Genomic DNA, 27699 nt, shown 5'->3' on the forward strand with positions numbered 1-27699 from the left:
TTCATTCAGTTTAATTTTTATTGTTGATCATTAATACTGACAATTACCTTCCACCATTTATATGGGCTTGCTTTGAAATCACAGTTACAGGTGTAAATGTAACACAATAACTAAAGTAAAAGTAAAAGTGTCCTTCACATATTTTAATGATGATTATTTTGAGTTTCTTTCCTCCACCTCACCTGAATTCATATTTTTTTTTCTAGGACATTGTGTGATGACAAATGATCTCCGGGTAAACACCTACTTAAGTGCAAAAATATGTCTCTATCTGTGGTGTAAGTTTGCCCTCTGCTGTTCACATTAAAGCAACACTATGCAACTTTTTAAACCTTAAAATAGCAGCTTCAATATTAACACTACACTGACTTGGAAAAGGGAGAATGGTGAAGCTTTCATTTCCTCTGCTAACCACCAACACCTGTTCTTGCTCAATCTAACTTTGGTGAGCGCGTACAATCTCCTGTGAGACGTACATAACTGAGCTTGGATTTCTAGAATTAGGTTCAACAAGCTGAAGAGTAAAGCTGAACAGTAGATAGTTAGAAAGACTTAAATGTCATTAAAACCAGCGTTTATCTCCAGTTGTCAGTGGGGAAACTTTTCAAATATCAATATTCCTAAACAGACTTTGGTGTATTTTCTCACAGCTGCAGCTCTCCTGGTTATGGAAGCCGGGGGTCATGGGTAATATCCACCGTTCACTACGGGACTACGCAATCAGAGCTGTGATGGGTTACTTTTTCTCTACATAAAAAAACTGTGTCTGCAGAGGGCGCTGTTGTTAGTAAAAGTTACATAGTGTTGCTTTAAGCTCTCATCGACCCACTCGGCCTGAGAAACCTCCATTTTCTATTATTCACTTCATCAATGCATTTAATGTTAGTGGTGCTTACCTTTGTTATGCACACTGGAGCACAATCTGGGGAAAGAGGTTAGTGGTGATACACGTATTAACGTATTTTATACTAAATAACAAGTAACATTGGTTCTTTCTGAATAAAGCAAGGCAGATCTGAAGCGGTTCAGCCGGTGCATATATGTGGGCTTAAGCTGAGGATAACTTGATTATCTCCTTGTTAAAGTACAAATAGATGTAGAGTACATTATACATAACCAGCACACGCAGCCCTCCTTTTCTCAGTCAGTGGTTAAACGTCTAGGTGGGCTGGAGGGGGGGGAGGGTCTCAGCTCATTCACAGTGATCTTCTGCCAAGTTTGGGCTTCCGCTGACCGACAAAGTCCACAATCAATAATGTCACAGTGTCCATTAAACTATCTAAAATCCAGTCCATGATCCAGACCATGATTTTGGGATAATGCTTATCTGTAGTTTATAGTTTATATATTTTAAATATAAAAATAACTGCCTCCCCCATTTGTTTGAAACAAGTCTCTCGGAGTATAGGCAGGAAAGGGAATGATAAAAGTAGAGGAAGAGTGATGGGGATTGAGGCAAATTCGTGAAAACGTGTTTAAAAGTACATGTCTGTGTACATGTCAGTTTCTGAGGTCAGTCAACGCTTTATTGTACTTTGATGAGGGACATTTAACAGTTTAAGAGTCTCTTAAGTGGCTGAAGTAAAATCCATTGGACGACTTTATCCCTCTGTCACTTTTCATTCCAGGAACAAATTATGTTCAGTTGTTTTGAGTCGTCTTAAGCGTAGTAAGAATGTTCTCCAACAACACAAACTCATCCACGCAGAGGGCTGCAGACAGCTCTGTCCTTTGTTCTGTGAAGTGTCCTGTGAGGGGACTGTCTCAGAAATTACTGAAGAGTTCATATTTCTTCATCCAGTCCATCTGTGGTGCCTTCCTCTTTTCTTTGGCGTGCACCTTCATCTTTTCCTCTGCTGCCGTGGCGCTTAGACTCAGGCCCATCTCAGCGAATGGATCCAACAACGGGCTGCCCTCATCGTCCGCCAGCTGGACCGGAGATGGAGTGATTATCGAAAAGGGGAACACAGATAGAAAGGTTGAGAGTTCTGACTTTACATGTGGAGAAGCAAACACAGCATCATGCCTGAATGCCCACACCCACCTGTGTGCTGTTGCCCTGGCTGCTGAGGTCGGAGCGCGTGGACCTGATGGACTGCGTGGTGGAGCTGCCGTTGATCTGAGGGCTGGGGGAGCCGTTGGATATGGACGGACCATCATAGTCTGTGAAAACAATCAAACAATGCACACTTTACACACAGTCTCACAATATGTCCTTCATTGATTCAGGAATCAATCTGACTTCCCTTTAATTGTTTGTGTAACTTCCAATCGCTCAGTCAGTAGCTAAACATGAACAACTTTGCAGGATTAACTTTCCAAAAATAAATAAATTATGAATAAATGTTCACAAAATTTAACGCAATTCCCCCCAAATAACTCAAATAACTGAAAGGACAGATTTTTGGTTCCAATAATTATCTCCAAACTTAACATAGTTTTTCAGGAAACCTAAGAGAAAAACATGGAAAATATAATGTTCCCCTAGAATAATTGAGAACTCATCTTTTCCAATATAATGTCTGTCATTCCTCCCTCGAGTGACATGACCGCAACCTTATTGGACAATGTTGCATCATGGAAGTTCAAGTTTAAATGCAACACACTTCCTTTTCGCGTTGGGCAGTGCTACCTTTGACATGAGCAACTGTGGGGATAACCCCCCTCCTCTTGAAGTGATCGTCTGTGTCTGGATCCACCACCAGCAGCCAGGTCTCGTCTCCCCCTTTCTTTATGAAGGCCACCACCTCTGCATGCCGCATGCCCTCGATGTTCACACCATTTACCTGGAAAACACATAAAAAAAACAGAGAAGTGTTTTATCGATAAGCAGGAAAGAGGTTTTGTTGTTGTTGTGTGAGTTGGATAAAGATGATGAAAAGATGAAAAGAAGACTTTGTGTGCCCTGTAAGATAAGATCACCTTTATTGATCCCTTAAAGAGTGATGATCACTTTTATTTTGAATATAGCACCTGTAAGAAGTCTTGTCTTATCAATGATTTTTCATTGTTGACATATTGTACACAACACGGAGAGCCTGTGCTACTTAATTTCCACAGTAGGGGGAGCTATACACCAATATAATGATTCTAGACCATTCAACATGTCTTTCAGAGCCTCGGACCACTACACACAATGTTGCTCCAACTCTTGTTGTGAATTATTAATACTTGCAACAGCGACTCAGGAAGGCATTCAGTGCACATGCAGCTGCAGACGAAGCCCGAAGCTATGATTTACCACAGCGAGACTCTTCTGAAGAACAATTAGTTCCAGGACCAAAAACTAAAGCTGAGCAACAGGACATAATCAACATGTGAGCAAGGAACTGGCCAATCTATTCGACAACATTCCCTTTGCCTCTACACCTATAGCAAAACACAACAGACTGTTATTGTTTGGTCGAATCTAGACGTGTATTAAGAGCCGTTTGTTTCAACAGCTTTGTGCAGACCTTGGCTTCTCTGAGGCCGGCAGCTTCGCACAAAGCCAGGTTAGTGTTGGTACATATTCAATTATTGATGGCTCTCCTGGGCTCTGGGTTTAGTGGGGGTGTCAGGTGACAAGAGGCCCGAGGCCGAAATATTTTAAAATATTCACCGCTTATGACAAGAAGTGAAGTGGAAATAGAAGCCGGGGGGGAGATAAGGTGTATACTGGGATAGACTTTACAGGACTTTCAAGGGAGAGAGGAAGGAAAAACAAGTCAGAGAGTGAGTGAAGGGAACAAGAAGAAAGTGGGATCAACAGATGGAAAATGTGAAAGTCTCCTCTCCTCTCCTCTCCTCTCCTCTCCTCTCCTCTCCTCTCCTCTCAGATCATCGGTCAGCCAGGACAACACACACAGACAGTGCGTGATAGTACGAGAACAAGCATCTTTGTATTCCGCCAAACAACAGGTGTTGTGTCATGTTTCACAGCCCTTCATTAACAGTCCATCCCACACAAGACAATACACTCTGTTCTCTGCCCACTGGGCTAATTAATACATGCTGTAGGAACAGTACAGACGCTTATTTCTCATGGGATTATCCCTCAGGAAACCTCTCGAGACAAGAATGCGTGCGTGCATGTGTTGTGTGTGTGTGCATTATAGTGCACGTCTCATCAAAGTCATGATGCGTGCAGCCACCTGAAGTCCAACAGTTCATATTTGAAGTGGTTTGTGTGCGTGTGAGGAGGCCGCCACAGAGCAACCTGGGATTGATCAAAACAAGCAGGATGCATGTGCACATCTGTGAATATGACGCTTGTGATGTGTGTGACTTTCAACTTTCTGGTCGCCAGACAAAACCGCTGTCTAACACCGAGAGCTCATTCGCTGGAAGTGGGACCACGAGGGAAAAAATAGGTTTTGAGAAGTCACTGAGTCTGTGAGCCTTATCTCCTCAGTCCGAGGGGCCCCGATGACACATACAGGGTTCTCTGCAAGCAACAGCGTGAATGAAAGAGAGAGTGAACCGGTGTCCCATCACTGTGCAGCTGATTTGTGGCCTATCTTGGAATTAGAACCGTAAGTGCTGTGTATGTTTGTTGTGACGGATACGAGGGGTTCAGGGTACACACGGTTGAGCTCCGACACAGCAGAGAGCCTGATGAGGCGTTCACTGGTGTCAGTGCTTGTGCCAGACACTGACAGAAAGCTGAGCTCTCTCATCATAGCCTCTATACACCACACACCTCCAGAGCAATGGGGCGTGGTGAGAGAAAAAGACGGCGAGCGACAGAGGGCGTGAGAGGGACCTGTCATGGTTGTTGACCTCGACAACAAGCCGCTGACAGACGACACAAGAGATGTTCTGATGCGTGGTCAGAGACACACACACACACACACACACACACACACACACACACACACACACACACACACACACACACACACACACACACACACACACACACACACACACACACACACATGCACACTGAAAAGCCGACTATCTCCACGGGGGGTTCAGCATTTTTCGTCCAAACAAAACAATCACACTGAGATAAAGTTATTATCCTGGAAAGAAACCACAGATTTACCAGAATGCTTAAAATCTAATAAAGAATCCCAGAGGACATTGAAGATGATTACACAAGAACACAGAGCCAAAGTCCAAAGCTTCACACGACACGTTTTCTTTTCACACAAATGTAGGTGAATAACTTAACTAAGCAGATACTATCAGCTTATCTTACATTTACATCTTTGCTTTATTTGGCAAATGTGCAAATGTGCATCATGCCAATAACGTTCCTTTTATATAGAAAAAAAACATGGCCTGTCACTGACTTGTCTCGAACTTCATTGTGTGTGTGTGTGTGTGTGTGTGTGTGTGTGTGTGTGTGTGACTGTACAGTATGATTGTGTGTTTGTGTGGCAGACTGTTCCTGCCATCAGTGACCTGCTACAGGATGTTCCCACACCCTATCACCAGCCAACTAATGTCCCAGCAGAGCGTCGCTTCATCAGCATCCTCTAAAGCTACGACTCTCACTGCTGAAGTCAGATTTACAACATATAAACCAGGCTCATTGTTTTCCACTCGCTACCTTAAAATTATTACTTTCTAGGCATGAGATGAACATTTAAAATATTTGGTGAAGCCACAGATAGTCCATTACAGTGAATATATTATTGTGGATATAACAGAAAGGAGATATAACCAGAGCCCGACCGATTTATGGGTTGGCCGATAAATATCGTCCGATATATTTGCCAATATGAAAACTTAATAACAATACAGAAAAGATGGGCATTTATGTATAAGGTATATAATAATCCTAATTGCATTTCTATATGTTTTATTTATAATTATTATAGTCGATGGTTAAATATCAGAAATGTTTCACCCTCTAATATCCATTACAGCATTGGGGACTGACAAAAAAATCCATATTAGTTGTGCGTCATATATATTTTGTTAATTAGGGAAGAGCTGCTAGAAAGTAGACCATATATTTGCTGTACTGGGAGAATGGAGAGTTTCATCTCAAATTTAAGTGTTTTCTGTGTTTGATTTATTTAATGAGTATAGTGACATTCTGTTCATAATTTGAAGTTTCAGGCAACATTTTCTACAAATGGAACCATTTGTTGCCCATGCGGTGTGAAATACATCAAAAACTCATGTGAAAAAGTTAAAAACATGTAAAACCTCCAGTGAATTCCTACATGAACTGTGCCTGACCTCTGTATCAGTCCAGCTCTGCAGCCTGATCTGGACCCTGACGTACAGCCACTGAGGGCAAAGGCCATGGGAATGAAGGGTGAATGTTTTGTGTGTACACTCAGATTAGAAACTGCTTATGATGATGATACCAGCGTTTTTTTTAAACCAGGGGAAAAGTTGATTTAACACCCATGCTCTTCGACACGCATGTGTCTGTCTCGTACAACACACTGTATCGGTCTCCATTTCTCTCAAGGTTTTACAAGAGGAGACACACACGTACCACCCCCCCCCTCCTCAAGCCCCTGCCATTAGTAATCACACTGATTTATAACCGACTGTCCCCTGTGAGCGGCCTCTCCGCTCTCCACTCTGAGATGGAGTCAAGATTGAGTCCAGATTCCAGGTTCTGTTCTCCTTAGAATCTGGGGCCCGACGGCAAGTGTGATTCCTTACCTTTTTAATTACGGCTGTAACAGTACAAGAAGTTGAGGGGTCACATCTGGATTCGATCAGCAAACTTAACTTTTCTGTAACTTGTGACTTCATTTAGATAAAAGCTATTACTTGTTATTTTTAGAACATGTACGCACATGATCCATCTTCATTTGTGCTTTTGGTGGCATTATTCTACAAGGACCTGGTGCATTCAAGTGTTCTCACACACCTTTTCTCTATAACTACACACAACCAACTAAATTAGTTCCTATGCAAACACTATGCAAAAGCATCTGGTGATGACAAAGATAGTGAAAATCCACTCTTTTCTAAAGTGGAATGATGAAGGGTTACAGGAAGCCTCTCGGAGTATTTTCTCACACCCAGTCAATCACTATGATAAATATACCAGACTAACCTGAAATCATTTATTAATTATCTCCTCATTAGTGTGCATGTTTTTTACGATCCACCTCCTTCCTCTTTCTAGTCATGCCAGTCAACTGCACACATGTATGAAACACACATTAAACTCACTAACTTGAAAGCTAACATCTGTATTATAGACTGTAAATAAAGACGGACAAAAAGTCTTCACTTCCTCCCACTATCCAGAAAAGAAGCCAAAATAACCCGGATACGAACGCTGCCATCTTGTAAATTTGGAGCCAGAGTCTGTGCAGTAGAGATCGGGGGCTGGAGGATGGAAGCGAGGTCCCGCCGATGCACTCTGAACATTCAGATGCATCTCATATCTGAATGGTGTATTTGTGTTTGTTTCCATCACTATGGAAAACATTTCCAGAGAGTGTAGAAAATAGCAGGCACCTCAGCACCTTACAGACCCTTCATCCACACCCTTTCTTCTTACCTCAATGAGTCTGTCTTGAGGCCGGAGCCCGGCGCCGTCTGCAGGTGATCCTGGGTCCAGGGAGCGGATGTACTGTCCGGGTCGTGACCGTTCGCTGTGGAGGTTGAAGCCGTAGCCCGTCTCTGTCCGCACCAGGTGGCACAGACGTGGAACAAGCTCAGACGGGTTGACCGTGGGCCGTGGCTGGGTTTGCGTGTGGATGTGAGCGTCGGCCTGAGCAAGAGCCTCCTGGATGAAGTGAGACAGAAGTATATTGTCCTTTAATAAGTTCCATGCAGAAATCCTCGTACCTTTTCGTTTCCCTCTCATTAAGTTTTTGCATCCAACCAGCAAACACACTAACCAACAAAGAAATGGAAAGGGGTGAAAACGTAAACCTCCTTGGCGGAGCTAAATAAATATTTCAGAGCGTCACCTGGTTATTTCAAGATACTTAAAAGTGCAGAGCATGTGATGATTTCCAATGACGTGAGACTCAAACACATGGTTGATTCACTGGTCCTTTATAACAAGCCTGCAGGGTGAGTGTTTCATGCACAAAAATGTGGGTGGAGTATCACTTGAAGGTACAAATGAATAGAGTATTGTAGAGTAACGCAGTTTCTCCAGATCATAGTCAAAAGAAAAACACATCAGAGTGAATGTGATCTAATAGTTTTGAATAAAAAGACCCAAAGTGTTCTTTGTTGGTTGAAAATTGATTCTCCCCTCTGTTTTCACTGTGTGCTGCCATTCAAGCCTAGAGGTTTCCATCTGGAGTGAAACTCTCCATTAGTAGCATATAAATGAGCCTCGGAGAAGATGATCATAGAAGCTGGAATGGTGCCCTGAGCTCTCCAGTGTGATCACGCTGATTTACCACCTACATTAAAAAAAACATGCCGTGAGAGGAATAATAGATGGAGGCCATGCAGCTCTGCACCCCCAGCTGATATTTGCTGAAAGGTGGCAAACGGGTGAAGCTCTGGGTGACACACATGTCGTGTACATACAACAGACCTGCAATCATGTTACGCAACGTGAGAGGTCTATTGTTTTCACTGCATGAGTCCATCATGCACATGCTAAAAATACATATAGAGTATGTGGGCAGGGTGAGAGAGATATAAAGGTACTGCAGTGTTCTGAGAGAAAAAGTGAGAACTGTCCTTTATTCATTTCACCAGCAACGTACTGCACTATTTATTATTACAAAATTTACCATGAGCCTGCCTCAATCACCACAATACTGCCTCCAACTTTAGCCCTCAACCGTGAAAAAATAACACAGATGGCAACATATAATTTCATTTGAGGAACCAAATTCCTGGGCAATGATCTGGGCAGCTTGCCCTGAGAAAGAGGGATCGAGAGAAAAAGAGAAAAGGGAGAGGGAGTAACAACAGAATAATTCAGAGCACTTCGACGCTCATGAATCCCCCCAGACCCTCCTTTTCCTGACTGGAGAGGAAGTCCCTGGGTTTGGCGACGGGACTGGATCTTCCAAAGGAGAGAAAATGTATTAATATAAAATCAAAACCTATTAGCATTCAGGGATCTGGGCAACAGAGGGAAAACAAAATGTCATGAGAGAAGGAGAGGAGGAAGGGAATAGGAGGGAGAGGGTGCGTGGGAGGGATAGAAAATTAGATGCAGCTAAAAGGACTGAGAGAGAGTTCGAGAAAAGAAACAGCGAAGTAAGCGGAGAAACACAGCAGAGAGATAAACGGACAAATAGAGAGACAGAGCGGTGCGGAGAAATCAAGACAACAGTAAGTTTCCAGTAAGAGACGATGGGGAGGAAAATAGTTTGCAGTGGAACTCAAACATAAACAGTGGAGAGTAGCACAGCTGGGAGTCATTATGTGGGGGAGACGTGTCTGCCAATCTAACCTCTGACTGCCTCTCTGCCTTTCTGCACCCCACTAATCATCCCCCGGGGCTTGTGCCATCCCTTATACCCTGCGCCTTCGACGTCAGCGTCCATTTAGGACACTTTTGATTCTGTCTCGATGTCCCGTGGGTTTGATCCATATGAATTTCATTGTGAAAGTCTGGTTTGTCGACAGGGAAGGGTGACAACATGACTCCGCGTGTGTCGAAGCATGTTAAACTGCTGCTTTCTTCGTATTTCATGTGTCAGCCTATGAGGTACGAATGGCCTGAAGTCACCACATGAAGTCTCCTAACCAGGAGGCCATCAAAGGAAAATACGATCATCTGTGTTTGTTTGAAATGTGGGTGTTGAAAACATATTTTGATGGGACAGAAAAAGAGATGTAACGTTTTCCCCCTTTATCAGCAAACTAACCTGTCATCAGTCGGCTATCTGCGTCGGACATTTGTTTTGATTTTTCAAAACACATGGGAGGAGGAGCAGCAGGAACAAAACATCCATGTTTTGTTTCGGGCTCATGTGAATAACTGCTGAGCTGCTCAAAACAAGTTCACGTGGAAAGTTCGGCACTAAATCAGGCTATAATGACAATAATATGGAATATTTCACGCCTACTGCAGAACATTATGGACACACACACACACACACACACACACACACACACACACACACACACACACACACACACACACACACACACACACACACACACTGACCTCGGTGTCCTGACTGTGGCACACTGAGAGGATGTGCAGTCACAGTGACAAGTGCCATCCCATGAATTCCTTTAACTTCCTGCTATAATAAGCCTTTGTTTAAGTCACTGAGTGAGAACATGTGGGGGAGAGTACAGTGTACACACAAGCCTCTATGGTAGGATTGCACAATTCTCGATTACATTAGATGTTCATGTTAAAGCACACAATCACATTGATTAATCCATTCATTACCTTTTTGCTCCTGTATGTGTGGTTTTGGTGTCACATTGGTTGCTGAGCTTTAACTCAACAATCACTGTCCAGTGGAGGAGTTGTTATTACCAAGGGGAAATCAGTGTTTGTCACAGGATTGTAACAGGAAAAAAAATATGTTTTGTAATGTTGCATTTAAATAGAATTATTTAATTGTAAATGAAGCGGTAACAGTGTGTCTGTGTTTGTGACTGTGAGTCTTGGGAGTAAGTCAGAGTTTTATAAGGTCTGTGACTAAAAATGAAGACTTACTAGTTTACGTGTTTAATTTGTGTGTGTATTTGCACACACACACACACACACACACACGCACACACACACACACACACACACACACACACATATTTCCTTCTGCGTGTGACCGCTGTCGGTGGCGGTCGCAGTTGATGAAACTAGATCTCGGCTTGCTGAATAATTGAGTGGTAACCTACTGCGATGGATGGATCATGACCACCATTAACCCTTTCACAGCCAAGGATCACCGGCTCACTGGTTTGGTTATGGATGTGCGTGCATCTGCCAGCGTGTGCTGTTGTACAACAACGAGTGTCTGTGTGTGTGTGTGTCTGTGTCGCTCTCACTTTTATGCTTCCCACTGGCAGTTGCCATAAAGTCGATTAAGTCAAGTTTCCTTTGAGCCCTGAGTCAAGTCATGCAGTGTTTCGGTCAGTATAGAATATTTTGTGATCATTCTACAGTTTAACACACTCACCACTATACATGAATGGAACTACCACTACAGTTACAAGCTACAGGTAAAAGGAAATATAAATGTACTGAATAAATGTAAAGCATTCAATGGCAGGTTTAAACAAATGCAGGGAAAATCCGCCCTGTAGTTAAAACAAACATGCATTCATCAGTTTTTGTTCCATGGCTCCTTCTTCCATGACCTAACAACTGAGTGCCAGTTCTTTAACGTTATTTCACTGCTCGGAAAAAAAAAAATCGACAGGAGGTGACTGTCGGTTTTCCAGCTATGAAGAAAAATCACACAAGTTTCATGTTCGGAACATTTTAAATGCACTAAATGGAATTAAGCTACAACAGTTGTCACTTTCCACAACTGACTTGTATGTTTTTGTATAGTTTGCATCCAAACAGTCTTTTAGGTACACATTTATAAATTAAAGTGCACTGAAATACTGGGGTTAATAAGCTCCACCTACATCCCCCACTGGTTTGTGAGCTGTCGTTTTGAAGCCGCCAGGACAGGATTCTGTCCAGCGCCATCTTGTTTCTTTGGAACCAGAAGTAACTATATCTAGAGGTGAAGCCTGACTGAGAGGTTGAGGACACTGCACCCCCACCTACACTTATGACCTGCACACACAATCACATGGTTTGCACGCCTCAACGCTTTAGTCTCTTTCACTCTTAATGGGACCATAATTACAATTACCAATAATACAGCAAATTAACTCCATGCTGTATTGGAGAAGACTTGAAACTTATGACATATCATCACTACATATGTGTATATGTATATATATGTTTTCGACCTGATAGAAATGAGCACACGTGAACATTTCCTGGAAGCTGCACTGACGCCTTGTGAGCGTCAGCCTAAAGCCAGACTGCACAGAGCTCTCAATGGAAACACTGCTGACGTTGCATGATGCACTGACAACAACAGCACATGGGACGTTTGCTGATGTCATCTTTGACAACCAGTTGCCATGGAGACAGCGGTGGAACCAGTAGAACCACTTCTATCTGACAGAGAGAAGAAGTGAAGCTTTAGCACGAGGAGGGAACCATACAGACATATATAATACAGTAGATAGATTTCATGTCCTTTCAGTGACACATGGTCCTGTGTGTGTGTGTGTGTGTGTGTGTGTGTGTGTGTGTGTGTGTGTGTGTGTGTGTGTGTGTGTGTGTGTGTGTGTGTGTGTGTGTGGGTGTGTGTGTGTGTGTGTGTGTGTGTGTGTGTGTGTGTGACGCCCAAATGCAACAGCAGCTTTTCAAACGTGCTAGAAAAGACCTTAGGAAGTTCATTTAACTGGGCTTTAACAAATCAAACAAGAAGAATGTCTCAGACAATCATGTGTGCGTGTTCATGTGCCCCACATGCAGCTGCTTTAAATGTTGCTCAATCCTGAGAGGAAAATATCCGACCTGGCCATAAAGTGCACAGTGGGCGAGAGAGGAGCGAGGAGGGAATAAGAGAGAAAGGAAATGACCGGCAGCTGGAGAGAAGCAGAGAGGGATTTGTAAAAATGAAAATGAAGGAAAGGGGGGATGACAGAGAGAAGGAGAAATAGGGCAGGCAGAGGAGGAGATGATGCACAGCATGTGGAGGACAGGAAGAGAGGTCGAGAGAACATGACAACACGAGAACTGGCCAGAGATCTTGATAACAGTTTTTCCCACTGTTGTTGTGGTGTGTTGCATAACTGCTCTGTGACATGAAAGTGAGCTGTGTGTGTGTGTGTGTGTGTGTGTGTGTGTGTGTGTGTGTGTGTGTGTGTGTGTGTGTGTGTGTGTGTGTGTGTGTGTGTGTGTGTGTGTGTGTGTGTGTGTTTGTGTGTCCAGTGCTGCTCTACCAGGACAGAGCTGCTGATATCTGTTTACAAAGTCTCCTACTCTACTGTGGTGTGTGTGTGTGTTTGTGTGTTTGTGTGTTTTACATATAACCTTAGTATTACCGGCTGTGTTTCCTGAGATCATACTTCAGGAGAAAGTGAACGAGGAAGGTAGAAAGTAGTAATCTAGTGATCTCTAATGTGCTGTTGACAGTAATCAGATCCACCTTACAACTAGTTTGACTCTATACAACAGGATTCTGGGTCGATGGACACCTCAGGTCAAAGTTGAATCCTTGTTATTTAATCCACAAATTTAGTCGACTAAAAGAATAGTTTGACATCTGGGGAACTATTCCTATTCTAATAAAACTTATTCACATGCCTGTGATAAATATGTAGCTGGACCCAGCAGCTGTTAGCTCAAGTTAGCTTAAAGATGGGAAATAACTAACCTGGCTCCCTGTGAAGGTAATACAATCCAGGAGAGAAAACTAATTTGTTAACATACGATATCTTGTTTTTGTTTCTTTAATTAATACGATATAGATTGTTTTGGTGGAGGTGATGGGTAATGGATGTGTAGAGTCAGGCTTGATTTTAAAGATGGACTACACAGAAGCGATCAGGGATTGCTTGGACAAACATCAGTGTGATAAGAAATATCTAAAATGCAAGAAACCATCTAAGAAAAATACAATTTAACATTTATTTTGACTTTTTAGCTTGGTCAATCTCCCATCCAGTAACATGGAGGAGGAAGGATGTGTGACCTATACTGCAGCCAGCTACCAGGTGGTGATCGAGACACTTTGGTTTCACTTTTGGGGAGTCGTCATCTTTATAAACAGTCTGTGTCTGCACATCCCCTGATAACTGTCTGTACCATGATGTTTATCAATATCATTACAGGTGCAGCTTTCTAGAATGTGCTGCAGGGATATTAACCAGCTGTGGGAAAATGTGGTCCTGGTACATGTAGTTCTTTGGCAGGTGTTTAAATGGACAGATTATTTTTACAGCTACAAACATCCAAACAGTTAAGACGTGAGCAGGAAAAGCCATTTATTAGTCTGGGACAAAGTTTAACTCACTGATGAGCTGCTCGTTAATGTTTCATCCTTTTGTCAGACTGTCCTAAATATCTGATGAGGCGGACATGGATGCTGATATTTGTTGTCATTTAACACCTGCTGAAGATGCCCACAGCTTCATGTGGACTGTAACCAGTCTGCCTGGGAAGCTGCAGGGCTGACGCTGCAGTTATCTGCAGATCTCCAATGAGTGGAAACATATTGTTCAGGGTGTCGTAGCTCCAGGCTGAGCTGTCACCGAGCACAGATGAGATCATGGCTCTCATCTTGACTTATCGCATGAATAAAAGGCACAGAGCAAGATGAGACCCATGTAGTAGATGAGTCTATATGTTAAGGGAAACAACTACGTTTCTTCCAATCATTCAATATTTGTGATTTAAAACAACGAGCCTAAGTGAGGCCAGACTGAAATTTCGCTTAAAAATGTTCCATCCTTTGTTATAACGGACATTGCACAACCTATTCCCCACACATCCAAATGTCAAGAGGGTCTCTTGAGGGTTTAAAAGTTAAATTCCCTCAAGGAGTTCAACATCCCTGCTCAGTGACCTGAGATGTTACCCTATACCCTCTGGAGAACAGTCCACATGAATTGAATGCTCTACTTTGCAAAACTATAATGGGAAGAAGATGTGCAAAAGTCCTATAGTGTGGTCCTCTGATGGTTCAGCTGCTGATCTCATCAAACTGTAGCAAATATGTCCCCATGTTGCTGCCATTTCTTGGCTGTGGCTGATCTCGGGTCAGATGTGGCTCAGGCTGTTTCTGAGCAGACAAAGAAGTGCTTCTCAGGATCAGCATGGTACATCAAAATAAGTCCAAAAAACAGAAAAATGTTATTTCCAAAACGGGCTAAAAAACATAAAGAATTATACATAGCTGATGGCTCATTATTTAAATGAGCTAGTTTTCAAAATAGACTATATATAAAGACGGACAACAAGTCTCCACGTCCTCTCACTACCCACAAATTAAGCCAAAATATTGCAGATACGCATGCACGCTGCAATCCTTGGCATTCGGAGCCAGAGTCTGCGCAGTAGTGATCAGGGGATGGAGCGACGGTACTGGGGTAGTGTTTCTTGATGTCATGTTTCCATGGACCATTTTCATGCTACAGTATCTTGTGGACACTGCAGAAGAAAAAGCATCAAAGGCACAGAGAAAAAAACCGCAACATCTAGAGAACTAACCAACACCACAACAGACCCCCCCCCCCTCATCGATTTCAGCTCCCTCCATCATAATGACATCTCAATATATCCAAGTGAGAGTGTCTGTTTCAGTTTCAGGGTCAACATATCATGTGGGTGTTTGTGAAACTATGGGAGGAAAATGCCGCAGATCAACAGGTGGTTTCTCTTACATTTTCTACATCTTTCTACACCTCGTTCTTCCTCAAGCTCCAGTTTGCTCTGCGTTTCACACATCCACCGGCCACGTCGTGCTATTTCATGTCTTCCTTCAGCCCGAGTTTTTTCACCCTTATCTTTGTGTTACGACCTCACAACATGTTCACGTGTAGTTTTCAGAAGCAGGAGTGAAGAGAGTGCAACATTTCTGCTTGTTTGCATTTAAATGCCAAATTAAATTGTGTGGGCGGTTGGCCATGCTGCTAAAGTCAGTAGTGATGTGTTGCTATACGTGTGTGTGTTTGTCTTCTTGGGTTATTCTCTGTTTTTCATGTGTGTGATGAGACAGCAGTTGATGCTGGGGATTTAACACGTGTGTGTGTGTGGGTGAGTTGGTCCACACCCTTGTTATCAGTGTGTTGCAGATATTTCTCGTCCCTGGTGCTTATTGGTTTGCGTGTGTTTTTTCTCTGGGTGTTAGAGTATTAAAAAATATGTGTGTGTAAGATGTGACTGAAGCTCAAACAGTAGCCGATTACTCAGGAAATGGATCAACACAAAATCGATAATGGATTAAAAAGAGCTTATTTAAGCATGTGATGGATATCTTCACATGGGGGTGGCTGGCTGGTGGCATAAAATAATCATTCATTAATCGTAATTGAGGTAAAAGTTTGACATAATCGTGGTATTAATTTAAAGTCAAATCGCCCAGGCCTATAATGAATCAATCAGAGGGGATTCCTGTCTGCTGCTACCCCACACGCATCCTCTCTCAGACTCAAAAAACACTACGCTCACCTCACACACATAAACCAAACCTTCTCCTCTCATTCGTGCTACTCAAGCATCTATAGAATTCCCAGTCGATCCATAAGGATACAAAGCCTCTCTCCCATTACATCCACTCCACTCCCACACACAGAGAGAAGGAGGCCCGCAATTAAACTGATCCAAGATGCCGACGTGCGAGCTGAGTGAAACAGAGCAGGGCCAGTGGGACATCAGAAACAATCGGCTGTGTGTGTTTTTTTAAAGTGTGTGTGAGCGGTGTGTGGGAATGTGTGCTGGCTCACAGCTGTGGGTGCAGCAGGGAGCAGATATAAACTGAATATGTGAAGGAACAGAACATGATGAGTGGCCAGGATTAGAAATACAGTCAACCTGTGAAACTGCACAGTTGTGACAGCAAGGCTGATATTTGCTTGTGCTCGCTAAACAGATACTGTCACACTGTAGAAACACACAAGGTACAACGCTGTCTTCAGTGCTGTCAAGGACTTGATGATCAGCAACGATGAGGTGAAGTAATGAAGAATTTCTTGAGGTAGTTTTGCTTTCTCTCTCTCTCTCTTATATTTGCTGCCGGTGCTGTTGTGTGGGCAGCACATTGATTGATCCTCAGCCTGGCTACAGCTGACCTGCGCTCCACTGATATTCCGACAACAAGTCATATTTAAAAGATTAGATTGAAAAAAGGAGCAGAAGAAGCAGGGCGAGTAAATATTTCCCAAGCAGACATCATTCAATGGGATGGACCCAGAATCTAAAAGTTCTGGAAACTCATCAAAACCAGGTTCAATATGTTCTTAAAAGGATTTGGAGAGAACGAGTACGAGGCAAATTAAAAACTAAAAGTAATGGCAGGTCCCACACATTCTTACCCAGGAGGAGCTTTACAGAACTAGTGCGATCTATAAATAATTCAGAAGATTTGGGTCAAGTGTTTTAATTGCTACGGACACAATTTGTGGTTCAGTAAAGGAACGTTGCAGCTTCATATTCTGTATAGTTATGGTTTGATGATAATAAAAACAATTGAAGAACAATAGTAAAAAGCTAGAATTACTGCCCTGCGTTTGCAGGGTCATCATTGTGTCCAGGTGAATGTTTTTGCCAGATCAACAGAATTTCCCTAAGGGTGCTCCTGATATACAGTATCACATTCTCAAGAACATGAGGTCACTGGGACCTTGACCTTTGACCCTGGAGGCATGTAGGCATAGAAATGTTTTACAGAATTCATTGATATAAAATACAGGCGGACCTAGGATGGAGCCTTGAGGTACTCCAGAGTTCAGAAGGAGAGTAAACCAAAGAGGTAGGAAATAATATATGTTCGTCAACAAATTCTTGTAAATGCAGACACCAAAACCACCAGCTGGGGGCAGATTTTTGGCCTCTGAGAACAGTCTCTCTAATAGCCTTTGCTTGAAAACCAGATTGAAACTTGAGATGGAAAAGGGAGGTTCTTTATTATATCATATCAAATGATGTAAACACTGTGACTTAATCCATGACACAGTGACAAAGACATTTCCTGCTGCGGTCAAAGAACTATTTTAGTTGGTAAACTGATTCAAACTGCATCTGAAGACCGACAGCAGGGTCAGTGTCTCCTGGATTAACGAGGCAAGCATTTGAATATATTATCAGCCCTGCGTGGGGAGATAACAGATGCAGACACACAGCTGTGCTCACTCTCACACCCACACGCATTTGACACAACACACTCGATTGTGCTTATTCCTCTCATATTACTAACTAAATCACAAAATTCTTCCTTTTCTTAACACCCACAACACACACACACACCCTCTTTTCCCACTCATGACTTGTCCACATCCTATAGGCCATGTTTTTACTTCAGGAATTCAGTTAATGGTCCACCCCCCCCCCCTCCATACACACACACACACTGAATCTGGACCCCTACAACTTGATGTAACGCAGTTGGTATTCCAAGGAGGGGGGAGGGGGTTCTTGAACACCATCTCCAGATGTTAGTAAAAAAGAATCTGAATCGCTTGCTCTTGCCAATGTAAGGTCACTTTGATTTAAAGTTATGTTTCATCTGAGATCTTACACTGACAAGTTTGATTGTAAAAAAAAAGCAGAAATATTGACTTTAAGTAAAGAGGAGAAGTTTGACTAGTTGGCATGCCAGGTTAAATCAAGCTTTTTACCAAAAAGAGACAATGCTTCCACTCTCCCAATCGAACTGCACTGCTACTGTACTGCATCGTGCAAAACCTCAAATGCCTCATTTTGTCAAAGCTGCAAGAAACAACCTCACATTTGCCCGGGTGGCAGGCAGAAAACATGCACGTACGATCACACATGGCTCAAGTGCTGACTTTACCTCCAGACAACTCCTGTGTAATGCTCTGTTTCATTCGAGCTGACAGGCAACATCTTTTTCCTATTATCTGGGGCAAATGAGAAAACTGAGCCACGGAGCAGGGCACAGAGGGGGTGTGACTCTCCCAGAGTCGGGGAGCTGCTTGAGCCATCATCTCATTTTGTGTTGTTAAATCTAATGGTCGGAGGATGATCATGATTTGGCTGCAGTGACACAAAGGAAAAACCTGATAAATCTAAAGGACAATTTGATAAACGAGTAAAAAGAGCAGTTTTTCTGACAGCCTGACAACACGTCACAGGGGAAAACTGGGACACATGTCAGAAGAAAAACATTGTTTGGTTCAGTTGTGAGTCTATTTATGATAAAATGCCCAGGAAGCATCAAAGAAGAAATCAATGTTCAATGCCACACACTCACAACTGCAACAGCACCTCTCATTTTACTTTTGTTCATTGCGACCAAACATCTCTCATCTGTTGCTCTGTCTATTTGTGTTTATTCAATCCTGACCTCATGACCTCAAGCCCTGACCCTTAAACACTGTCCTCTCACGTCTCACGCAGATCACTTCCACTCAAATACCACAGACTTTAAAATGAACCAAGCCTCAAGATGTATTTACTAAATACTACTGCTACTATTTCTAAGTATTTACAGATCAGAGGATTGTCTCAGGATTCTTGTTTTACTCCGTGTTGTTTAGTCTCGGCTGTTGTTTAGATGGAAATCAGAGTTTGTTAAGGTTTCACCACCTGCGGCACACATGTGAATGAGGGTCAACAGGACTCTGAGCTTGTACGGTGATGTTCACAAATAACGCTAATGTTTGTTGTTGTAAATCAACCTTTGCAAACCTGCAAAAATAAATCTGAAATAATAGATATTTGTGGAGAAGATTTACATTTTTGTGAGTAGGAATTACGGCCTTGCGGCTGTTTGCCTCCGCCGGCCAGTCAGGTCCCAGTTTACATCCACGTCTGTCCAGACTTTGTTCAGCTTTGTGGTTTCTTGTTGAATGTGACAGAGTTAAATTTCTTGGTCAATAAAACCGATTCTGGTAGAAAACAAAGTTGTAGCAATGTCAGCAGATGATACTTCAAATATCAACCCAGCAGCATAGTAGATCTAATTTCAATGCCGGCGCCCAAGATCCGTTTTACCGATTCAGTTTCTGACCAAATGTGAAATGTGATCAAAATCCTCCCTTCTATTCCTATGTAATGTATATCTGCTAGAAAAGTGTATTTTTAACACTTGCTATGGGAGCCACCAATTCCCACAAGATCTAGATCCGCACCAGAATTTAATGGGTTCCTTCCACCAAATCTCATGGTAATCCGTCCAGTAGTTTTTGCGTAATCCAGCTGACAAACAAACACAAACGCAGATGAAAACACAATGTTGGACGTAAGGACTTTCAAATGTCACACAAAGCTGCACTACATTCTTGGCAAAGACAGAGATCCACAATCCCCCTCTCTCTAAAATTGTTTTAACAGATGTGTGAGTGTGTGTATCCAAACACAAACACACAACTCTACAACCAACCCTACCCATACACATCTTCACCTTTACCCTCTGTCCCTTCATCGTCTCGATCCTGTTGACAGGACATTCTTATCCAGGGAATGTGTTTTTATACAACCCTTAGTTACACAATAGAAAGAACTTTATCAAGAGTCAATCTCAACTTGGCTGAAGAAAAACATTCTTAAATATGCATCTTGTTGCCTAAGATATATAAGCAAGTTTCCACATCTCCTCCCTTTTCTCTTTGTCTATATTGACCATTACAAACCTTTATTTTTGCACAAGTGTGCTGTTTGTATTTATTTCCCACCAACAACTAATTCTGCTGCGGGCCGTTACCACAGCAACGATTTCTGGTGTACCTTCTAACAAGCCTGGCGTGACAAACCAGGAGTGCAACAGGACTGGAAAGAACAATGACAAAAAGACCACAATACTGTGTGTTTGTGCATGTGGTGGAGGCTCTCGCCACCAACCGAGAGGGAAAATTCAGACCGGGGAAAATACCAGAAACTATATTGCCCCCAGAACTTCCATAAACAAGCCAGGAACATGCCTCTCTGTGGCTGTGGAATAATGACGACCCCTCATATGTCTCCTTCTCTGTATGTCTCTCATTTTTTATTTGCAATTTATGCATGCCACCCTTTTTGTTATTTTAAAGCCTCTGTTGTTATTGTGACTCTAACTATATGTTGATGTATGTGTGTGTGAGTGTTTGTGTTTGCAAGTTAAAAAAAGGTTATGGTAAGAAAGTGACAGCTGACACTTTATCTTGAACTTAAGTCTTAATGGCACACCCACGTAACACACCCTGATGCGTGTGTGTGTGTGTGTGTGTGTGTGTGTGTGTGTGTGTGTGTGTGTGTGTGTGTGTGTGTGTGTGTGTGTGTGTGTGTGTGTGTGTTTGTGTGTAAGACAGTGTGTTAAGGTAAGATGATACATCTCATACCCCATTCACAATGTTCTTGTCCTTGAAACGTCTCTTCCTGTCTCCCTGAAACACCTGAGTATCAAACCTCGCTGCAGGCTTCCATCGTGCCGTCACCAAAATGACTGAACAAGAAAGAGAACAGAAAATTGTCTGAGAGACAGAGATTGTCTAGACGAACTGAGCTTGTGCCTCAATTTGATGCAATTTCCTCTGTTCTTGCGGGACTGAGACAAGACAAGATGCTTTTTTTTTTTTACAATATGGGGTTTAGTTCAGGTTCGTTTTATAAATTCCACTTCAATTTCCCTGACTTTCCATTTAAAAATACATGAATACTTCACTTCATTATTTGCAAAGTGAAAGATCACTGATTTACATGCTGTTTCCCCCCCCAGTTCAGCTCATATTTACTGTATGTTTACTGGAACCTTCTGTAAAAAGACAACAAAAAAGCAGTGCCACGGAAAATCATGGAGGGGGGCCCATAGGACCATAGGACACAAGGAAGACATTTCAACAATAATGAGGAACTTTTTGAGGAGACTTTGCGAGCTGGTAAGTTGGACCACTGCCATTTACAATGCTGCCACTTTTTTCTCTTTTCTTAAGGGGAGCGTTATCAGAAACTCTCGCCCTTACGCTGCCCTCAAGTTGCTTAACAACCATGGCAACGTGAAAGATGCATGGAAGTATCTGGGCTCTGGCGGTTTCCGTGGTTCGAAAATTGGACGGATCTTTTTTCGTAAGTAAAGGCAGCCTTAATGAGGATACAACAACTGAATAATCTCAGCTAACTACACAGCAGGTTTCAGCTAAACACAAGTCCCTCTGCTTACCAGGCTTAAACAAGGTTATTCACGGCTGGTCAGTAACGGCCTGTTAGGGGCTGAATATGGATTTCTAATGATTCAAATGAAGACACAAGAAGAAAAGACCTGTTTTTGGTCATAGTTTATAGTTTGCTGGTTTAGAGATGCAGCAAGAGAACAGAGAACGAAGGGGACACAATACAACCTACTGTATGTATACTGTGTGAAGACAGGAGTAGTACGCACACAGATACAGAAGCACAGAGTCTGTGGGTCATCGGTCTCCCCTCGACTCTTTCTGCTGTGTCACAAATCTAGTGGAAGGCAAACATGAGAGGAATGCAGCAAAAAAGGAGACCTGGCGGACGAGTGGTCATAAAACCGAGGGAAAATACAGACAGAGTCATGTAACCTGGGGAACACGCACACAAACACACAGAAAACCTCTGGTGGGGATATTCATTGAGCGAATGTGCAAGTGATTATAGATGGAAAAACGATTTCTACCATGTCGATGTACATGCCTGTATATGTGTGCGTGTAGAGTCTGTGTTGTGTGTCCTCTGGGGCCTTAGACTGTAGCTGCAGAAGATTCCTTTTGCTTTCACAGAGAGCAGCGGAGAGGAAAAACACAACATCAAATTTGACATCTGGTTCCACCGCTATATTTAGAATATTAAACCACAAAAGACATTTTAATGTTAAAGCAGGAATTTTCACAGTCTGACACTGTGGTCCCCTCTTTTAACAAAACTTAGAAAACAAAGGCCCCCTGGCTACTACTTCAATTTGGGTAGTTCTCAAGGTTTGGAACTACAGCTCCCATAATTTTGTGGTTTTGAGAGACGTAAACAGGAAGTATAGTGTTGCCAAAGAGTGGGTTAGCTGTGGAGTTTGGTTGTTGTTACCACAAACTGTACATAAAGATGGAAAACACATCTCAACCTCCTCTCCTTGCAAAAATGAAACTAAAATATCCCGGACACGGGTGCCGCCATGTTGTACTTTTGACGTCATTTCAGTTTGTTCTGTGGAGCTGCTGTCCCGCCAAGACACATGCTCCACCAATCGAAAGTCAGTCTCAGATGTCAATCATGATGTTTTTTGTTTTTATAGCATCAAATAACCAATTAAAAACAAAACTTATAGGCACTTGGACACACATCCGTGTGATAAGAGATACCTAAAATGACAGAAATCATCTTTGAGAAAAATCTATTTGACTTTTTAGTGTGGTCCATGTCCTGTCCACTAACATGCAGGAGGTGGGGTTTGTGATCTACACTATAGCCAGCCACCAGGGGGAAATCAAGGTGGTTCGGCGTCACTTGGACATCACAGTAAATTGCACCTCTGCGAAGTGCAAGTCCCTCTGAATGTAAAAATATGTGTATCACGTCTGAGGGGTTTAAATTTTGATGCAGAATGAAACCAGCTGCTAAGGGTTTTAAAAAGTACTTTAACTGCCTCCATGAGTGGTGTATTAGCATACATCTAACCTCCCCCTGTGTCAGAACACCCACATGCACCTGTGCCTCTCACCATCAATATCTTTGTCTCACATCTCTTACTCGCCACTCCCCTTGCATAGCAACGTTCAATATTCAGATACAATCTCCTCAAAGGGAAACAAAATGGCAAAGAAAGCAGGACAAAATAAAAGAGTATGAACCCAGTTGCTCAGGCAATGCCAAGCGTCCATCATCAAACCTTCCAACAAACCTTCAAGGTCCTGGGTTCTTTCTGTCCAAGAGTCTGTGCTCTGTCTCTCTTTCCTTTAGTCTTTTTTCTCCTATCCCTCCCTTCAAAAATAAATTATGAGAAGAAATGTGCAGCTCTCAGCACTTTCTTAAAGATCAGAGAAAGAAAAATGAAACATCTCCCTGCAAACTGTGCAAACTTTACAGCTGTGAAAGGTTGTTTTGTTCTTTTTAGCTTGGATTCTTCACTTGGTGATTCATACTTAAATCTCTGATCAGTCTGTTTTCCCCTCTGCTTATGTTGCGGTAATTACTCAGACATCATATACTGTATCATCTTACAGTCACAGGAGCTGCTTTCAGACGAGCACTGAACCCCAGACAATCTCCTGAAATTATCCACAGGGGCTGTATGTGAGAACACAAATCACAGAGTCAGAGGCCCCGGACAAGGAGAGTTTTTCCTGCCAGCTCGCCTCGTAAAAACTCTGGATTATGTCCAGGTGAGCCCATGTGAGAATACAGCCGGATGTTGAGAGATTTCACCACGAGCAAGTTGCGTGATTAATAACAATCGAAAAAAATCTCCGGATGAAAAAGAGGAGTCCCCCACAAGTAGAAGGTGCCGATGAAGATGTCAACTTGGAAAGACGAGATTTGGGAGTTTTGGTGATGAGGGATCGACGCCAGTGTTTATATACGTCATGTCCTGCCTCCTGCACGCAGGACGCAGAGGGAGGGGATGCAGAGACATTCAAACCTTTACAGACTCAGAAGGTAACAGAGTCTTTCCCCGTCCTTTCTTCATTTTGCAATGCTAATGCCGTTTGGCTCATCCTGCTAAACCTTCTTTCCTTTCTTTCATTAGAGTCATTAAAGTCTGAGAGAGAAACAAGAGACCTCGAAGCATTTCCTGAGCTTCAGCTGGGCCAGCCTGACCTCAGCGAGTACCGGGATTCCTCCTCCCCACGGGTCAAAAAGACAAATCCACACACATTTCAGTCTGAACTGTCACTGCTCTTGTAGCAATAGTGCCGCTCACATATTGGCAGGACAAACCTAAGTGAAAACACATGTTTGTGTAAAATGCAGAAAGCAGAGATGGAGCGACCGCCTCTCGCTGATACTGCGCATGTGAAACTGAAGACGATCGGATCTTTGCGTTCCAGGAGAGACGCGGCGGATGGAAACACCTCGAGGAGGTAAAAACAAACTGGGAATTTAAAAGAGAATGAAAACAAAAGTGTATCAAATGCCCACTGAGCATTATGCAGTCAACAGTGTCAATAAGTACAATAAACACAGGAAGATGTGGAAAAAAACATCCCCTCTTGAGAACCCTTTCACAATAAATGCAATACTGATAAAACAAAAGCTTTCAGAAAAACGTTTTTATCCATTTATTATTTATTTTTAAGATTTCTGTGGATTTCCTGTTCTGCAGAGTCACAGCGTTGTCCAGCTTCCTAACCTCTGATGGGCTCTGCCCTCTGACCTGTGTTGCCCTCTTTGACCCCCACACACAACATCTGGAGCGCTTTCAGCCAGCCATGTTCTTCCCTCGGGACACACATACACATACTCACACATTTGTAAACAGACACACACCACATGTGCACGGAAGGCTACACAACAGGACGGAAATTCACATGACATCTGCTTAATCTAATCTCAAACTGGCAAAGAAGCAAGTTAAACAAGTCTGTGTTGAAAGCCGGTGTGAGCAGAGGAGAATCCTTTCAAAGAGGTGACTCACTATCAGCAATCTGTTCACTGTTCAACGTGTTTTGTAATTTTAACTCTTGTGTCTGGGTGTAGACAAATATGTAAGAATGCTCTGATTGTCTGAGAAACCTTGTATCATCAGGTCAAAGCTACTTATTTGTTGAGTAGTATGAAGAGTGAGGCGTTATCATCGATGACCTGCACCTCACCTCAGTTTCAACTCGCTGTCTGTTCGCTATTCCCAGTTAAGAGAATAATGAGATAAAAGTTCAACAACACGATTACACGTATTAATCTTAATCCCACATGTCCCGCCTCAGTGGGAAGGGACACCTTACCTTCTTTGCTGCCTTCGATGGCGACCTCCTGGTGGGCTTCTGCACCTGGCCACTCAGCGTGAGCGGCTGCTTGGACACCGAGCCGTTCTCCCGCTTCTTGCCCGGGGTGGACGGGACTGAGGACGGGGACGGGGACACCGGGGGAGAGGACGAAGGGCCCGTCCCAACAACAGCCATCTCCTCTGTAGCCGTGAGGCGCAGACTCCGCAGACTTTCGTGTGTCTCATTGTCCACCACTAGTAACCTGGTCTCGTTGGCTATGGCTTTGATCCACTGTACCACCTGAGGGATGGGAGGGTAGGTTTTTTTGTAATTTACTGGTTGTAGGGTAAATGTTATGTACAATATTAGAGAGGTTCCAATACCAATACCAGCATCGGAAATGCCTCAGATACTGACAAAAATGCTGTGTCATCAGCAGGTACATAAATGTGACGATCAGATACCACGTCTTTGAACGATTTTGTGTGTTTTACCAAGATAAAATGCAACTTTCTTTGCCCAGAAATCACTTCTTCTTTGCTCTCTCCAAAACAGTTGCTGTACTACGACTGGCGAGTGCTGTTTTTAGAGAGCGGCAAAGAGGAAGCGATTTCTGGCTGTGTAGCATTAGCCAGAGCTAGCTAAAATGTCAGCGATTTGACAATATTTCAGTAAACGTTGACATGTATGTAAGACTTCAGTTTCAAGCTATATAAAGTAAGTAATTGTTGTGTGTTCCTGTAGGTTTACTCATTTGTGTTCTTTTTATTTTTTCAAATATCAGATTGTTACTCAGTTTCGGCCAATATGCAAAGCCCGGGTATCGGAATCCGTATCGGGAAGGGAATAATTGTATCGGAACATCTCTACACAATACTTATTATAAATGTGTTGTAAGTAAAAACTGTTGTGAGAGCATCAGACATACAAGTTACAGAGAAACCTGGACAGGACATGTTGGTGCTGATCTGCCTCTGCAAGTGAAATGATTATCTGAGCCTGCAGACCAGACCCCAGTGAAACAGGATATGACCATCATTTAATTCTCAGGGAGACTTTCTGTGTCTTATTTTTATACATATTTCAAGACATTTGCAGGATTGAATATGTAAACATACAAGTGTGGCCTGCTGATTGTCACCAGATGAGAGGAGTGAATATGTGGAACAACACACTATGACACTGATATCATCCAAAAGCAGACAGTGCTGTCAGTGCTACCTGAAGCTCTTTATCAGATTCAGTACATACCTGCTCAATCATAGCAACACGTAGCTCTGTGTGTGTGTGTGTGTGTGTGTGTGTGTGTGTGTGTGTGTGTGTGTGTGTGTGTGTGTGTGTGTGTGTGTGTGTGTGTGTGTGTGTGTTGAGAGTTTCACAACAGTTGATAACTTGACTAGTGGCTCCTCAGAGCTGGAGGAGGGTGGTCGTCCCATAGATGCACCCTCCAGCCCCGTGTGACCTGTTGATGTCCCCCCAGCTTGCACATGCGTCCTGTGGCACAAAAACCATCTACTCACCTGATGATGCGTCTCTTTCTCCACGTTCACTCCATTCACTGCCACCACTCGGTCCCCTGCGCGCATCCCCGCCGCTTCTGCGGGGGAGCCAGCCTCCACTTTGCGGATGAACTGTCCGCTCTTCCCTTTCTCGCCATGCAAGTGAAATCCATACCCGTTGTCCCCTTTAGCCATGACACAAAGCCGCGGTTTCCGCTCGCTGGCCATGTCGTTTTAAACCTCCCGCAGAGTTCAGTCAGAGGATGATGATCAGAACGCAAAGATGGGAGTTTGGGTTAGGGGAGCGGGCGCACGGCTAAACTTCCACAGAGCGAAAACATATCTGCCCATTACGCACGCACGGTCTCCCCCATAGTAGAGCAGCACACGCAAAAACACAAAGTCCTCAATTCTCAATGTTCTCCAGAGGAATAAATCCCACTGCGCTGAAAGAGGCAGCAGGGTTAAAACTTTAAAAACGATGCAACCGGTCCACCAGCTCGTGTGTGTTGGGTCCAAACTGACGCGCACCGCTGGCGACTCCAAAACTGATCGTGTCGCAGCGCGCACTCAGCCTGCAGGGGATCCTCAGCATCAATGTTACTGCAGACGTGTTCAAGTCGAGGAGATGACCTCTCCCTCGACGTTTATCATAACAACTGATCGGGGGGAAATACGCATTGACTCAGAGCCTACTGGAGTTGGCGCCCCGGTGCACCAACAGCACCATCTACCTGCAGCCAGG

General features: G+C 43.2%; 1 protein-coding gene across 1 annotated transcript; it reads right to left on the reverse strand.

Annotated features, from left to right (window-relative positions):
- On the reverse strand, positions 1-27611 carry LOC117766381 (Na(+)/H(+) exchange regulatory cofactor NHE-RF2). Its single transcript, XM_034593360.1, has 6 exons — positions 26976-27611; positions 25474-25755; positions 7469-7696; positions 2633-2786; positions 2045-2163; positions 1-1929 (listed from the first exon to the last, which is right to left on the reverse strand). Exons 1-6 carry the CDS (start codon positions 27180-27182, stop codon positions 1765-1767), a joined length of 1155 nt encoding a protein of 384 aa, XP_034449251.1. The 5' UTR covers positions 27183-27611; the 3' UTR covers positions 1-1764.
- Positions 27612-27699: the final 88 nt, after the last annotated feature.

The sequence above is a fragment of the Hippoglossus hippoglossus genome, chromosome 8 (genome assembly GCF_009819705.1).
Source record: "Hippoglossus hippoglossus isolate fHipHip1 chromosome 8, fHipHip1.pri, whole genome shotgun sequence".
Lineage (NCBI taxonomy): Eukaryota > Metazoa > Chordata > Actinopteri > Pleuronectiformes > Pleuronectidae > Hippoglossus > Hippoglossus hippoglossus.

Excerpts from the sequence above, each read along its gene's own strand:
- LOC117766381 (XM_034593360.1), bottom strand. The coding sequence starts at position 27,182 with ATGGCCAGCGAGCGGAAACCGCGGCTTTGTGTCATGGCTAAAGGGGAC. Across the intron at positions 2,787-7,468 it reads CTCAAGACAGACTCATTGAG|GTAAATGGTGTGAACATCGA; the intron begins GTAAGAAGAAAG and ends TGTGTTTTCCAG. Across the intron at positions 1,930-2,044 it reads GCCAGGGCAACAGCACACAG|CTGGCGGACGATGAGGGCAG; the intron begins GTGGGTGTGGGC and ends TCTCCGGTCCAG.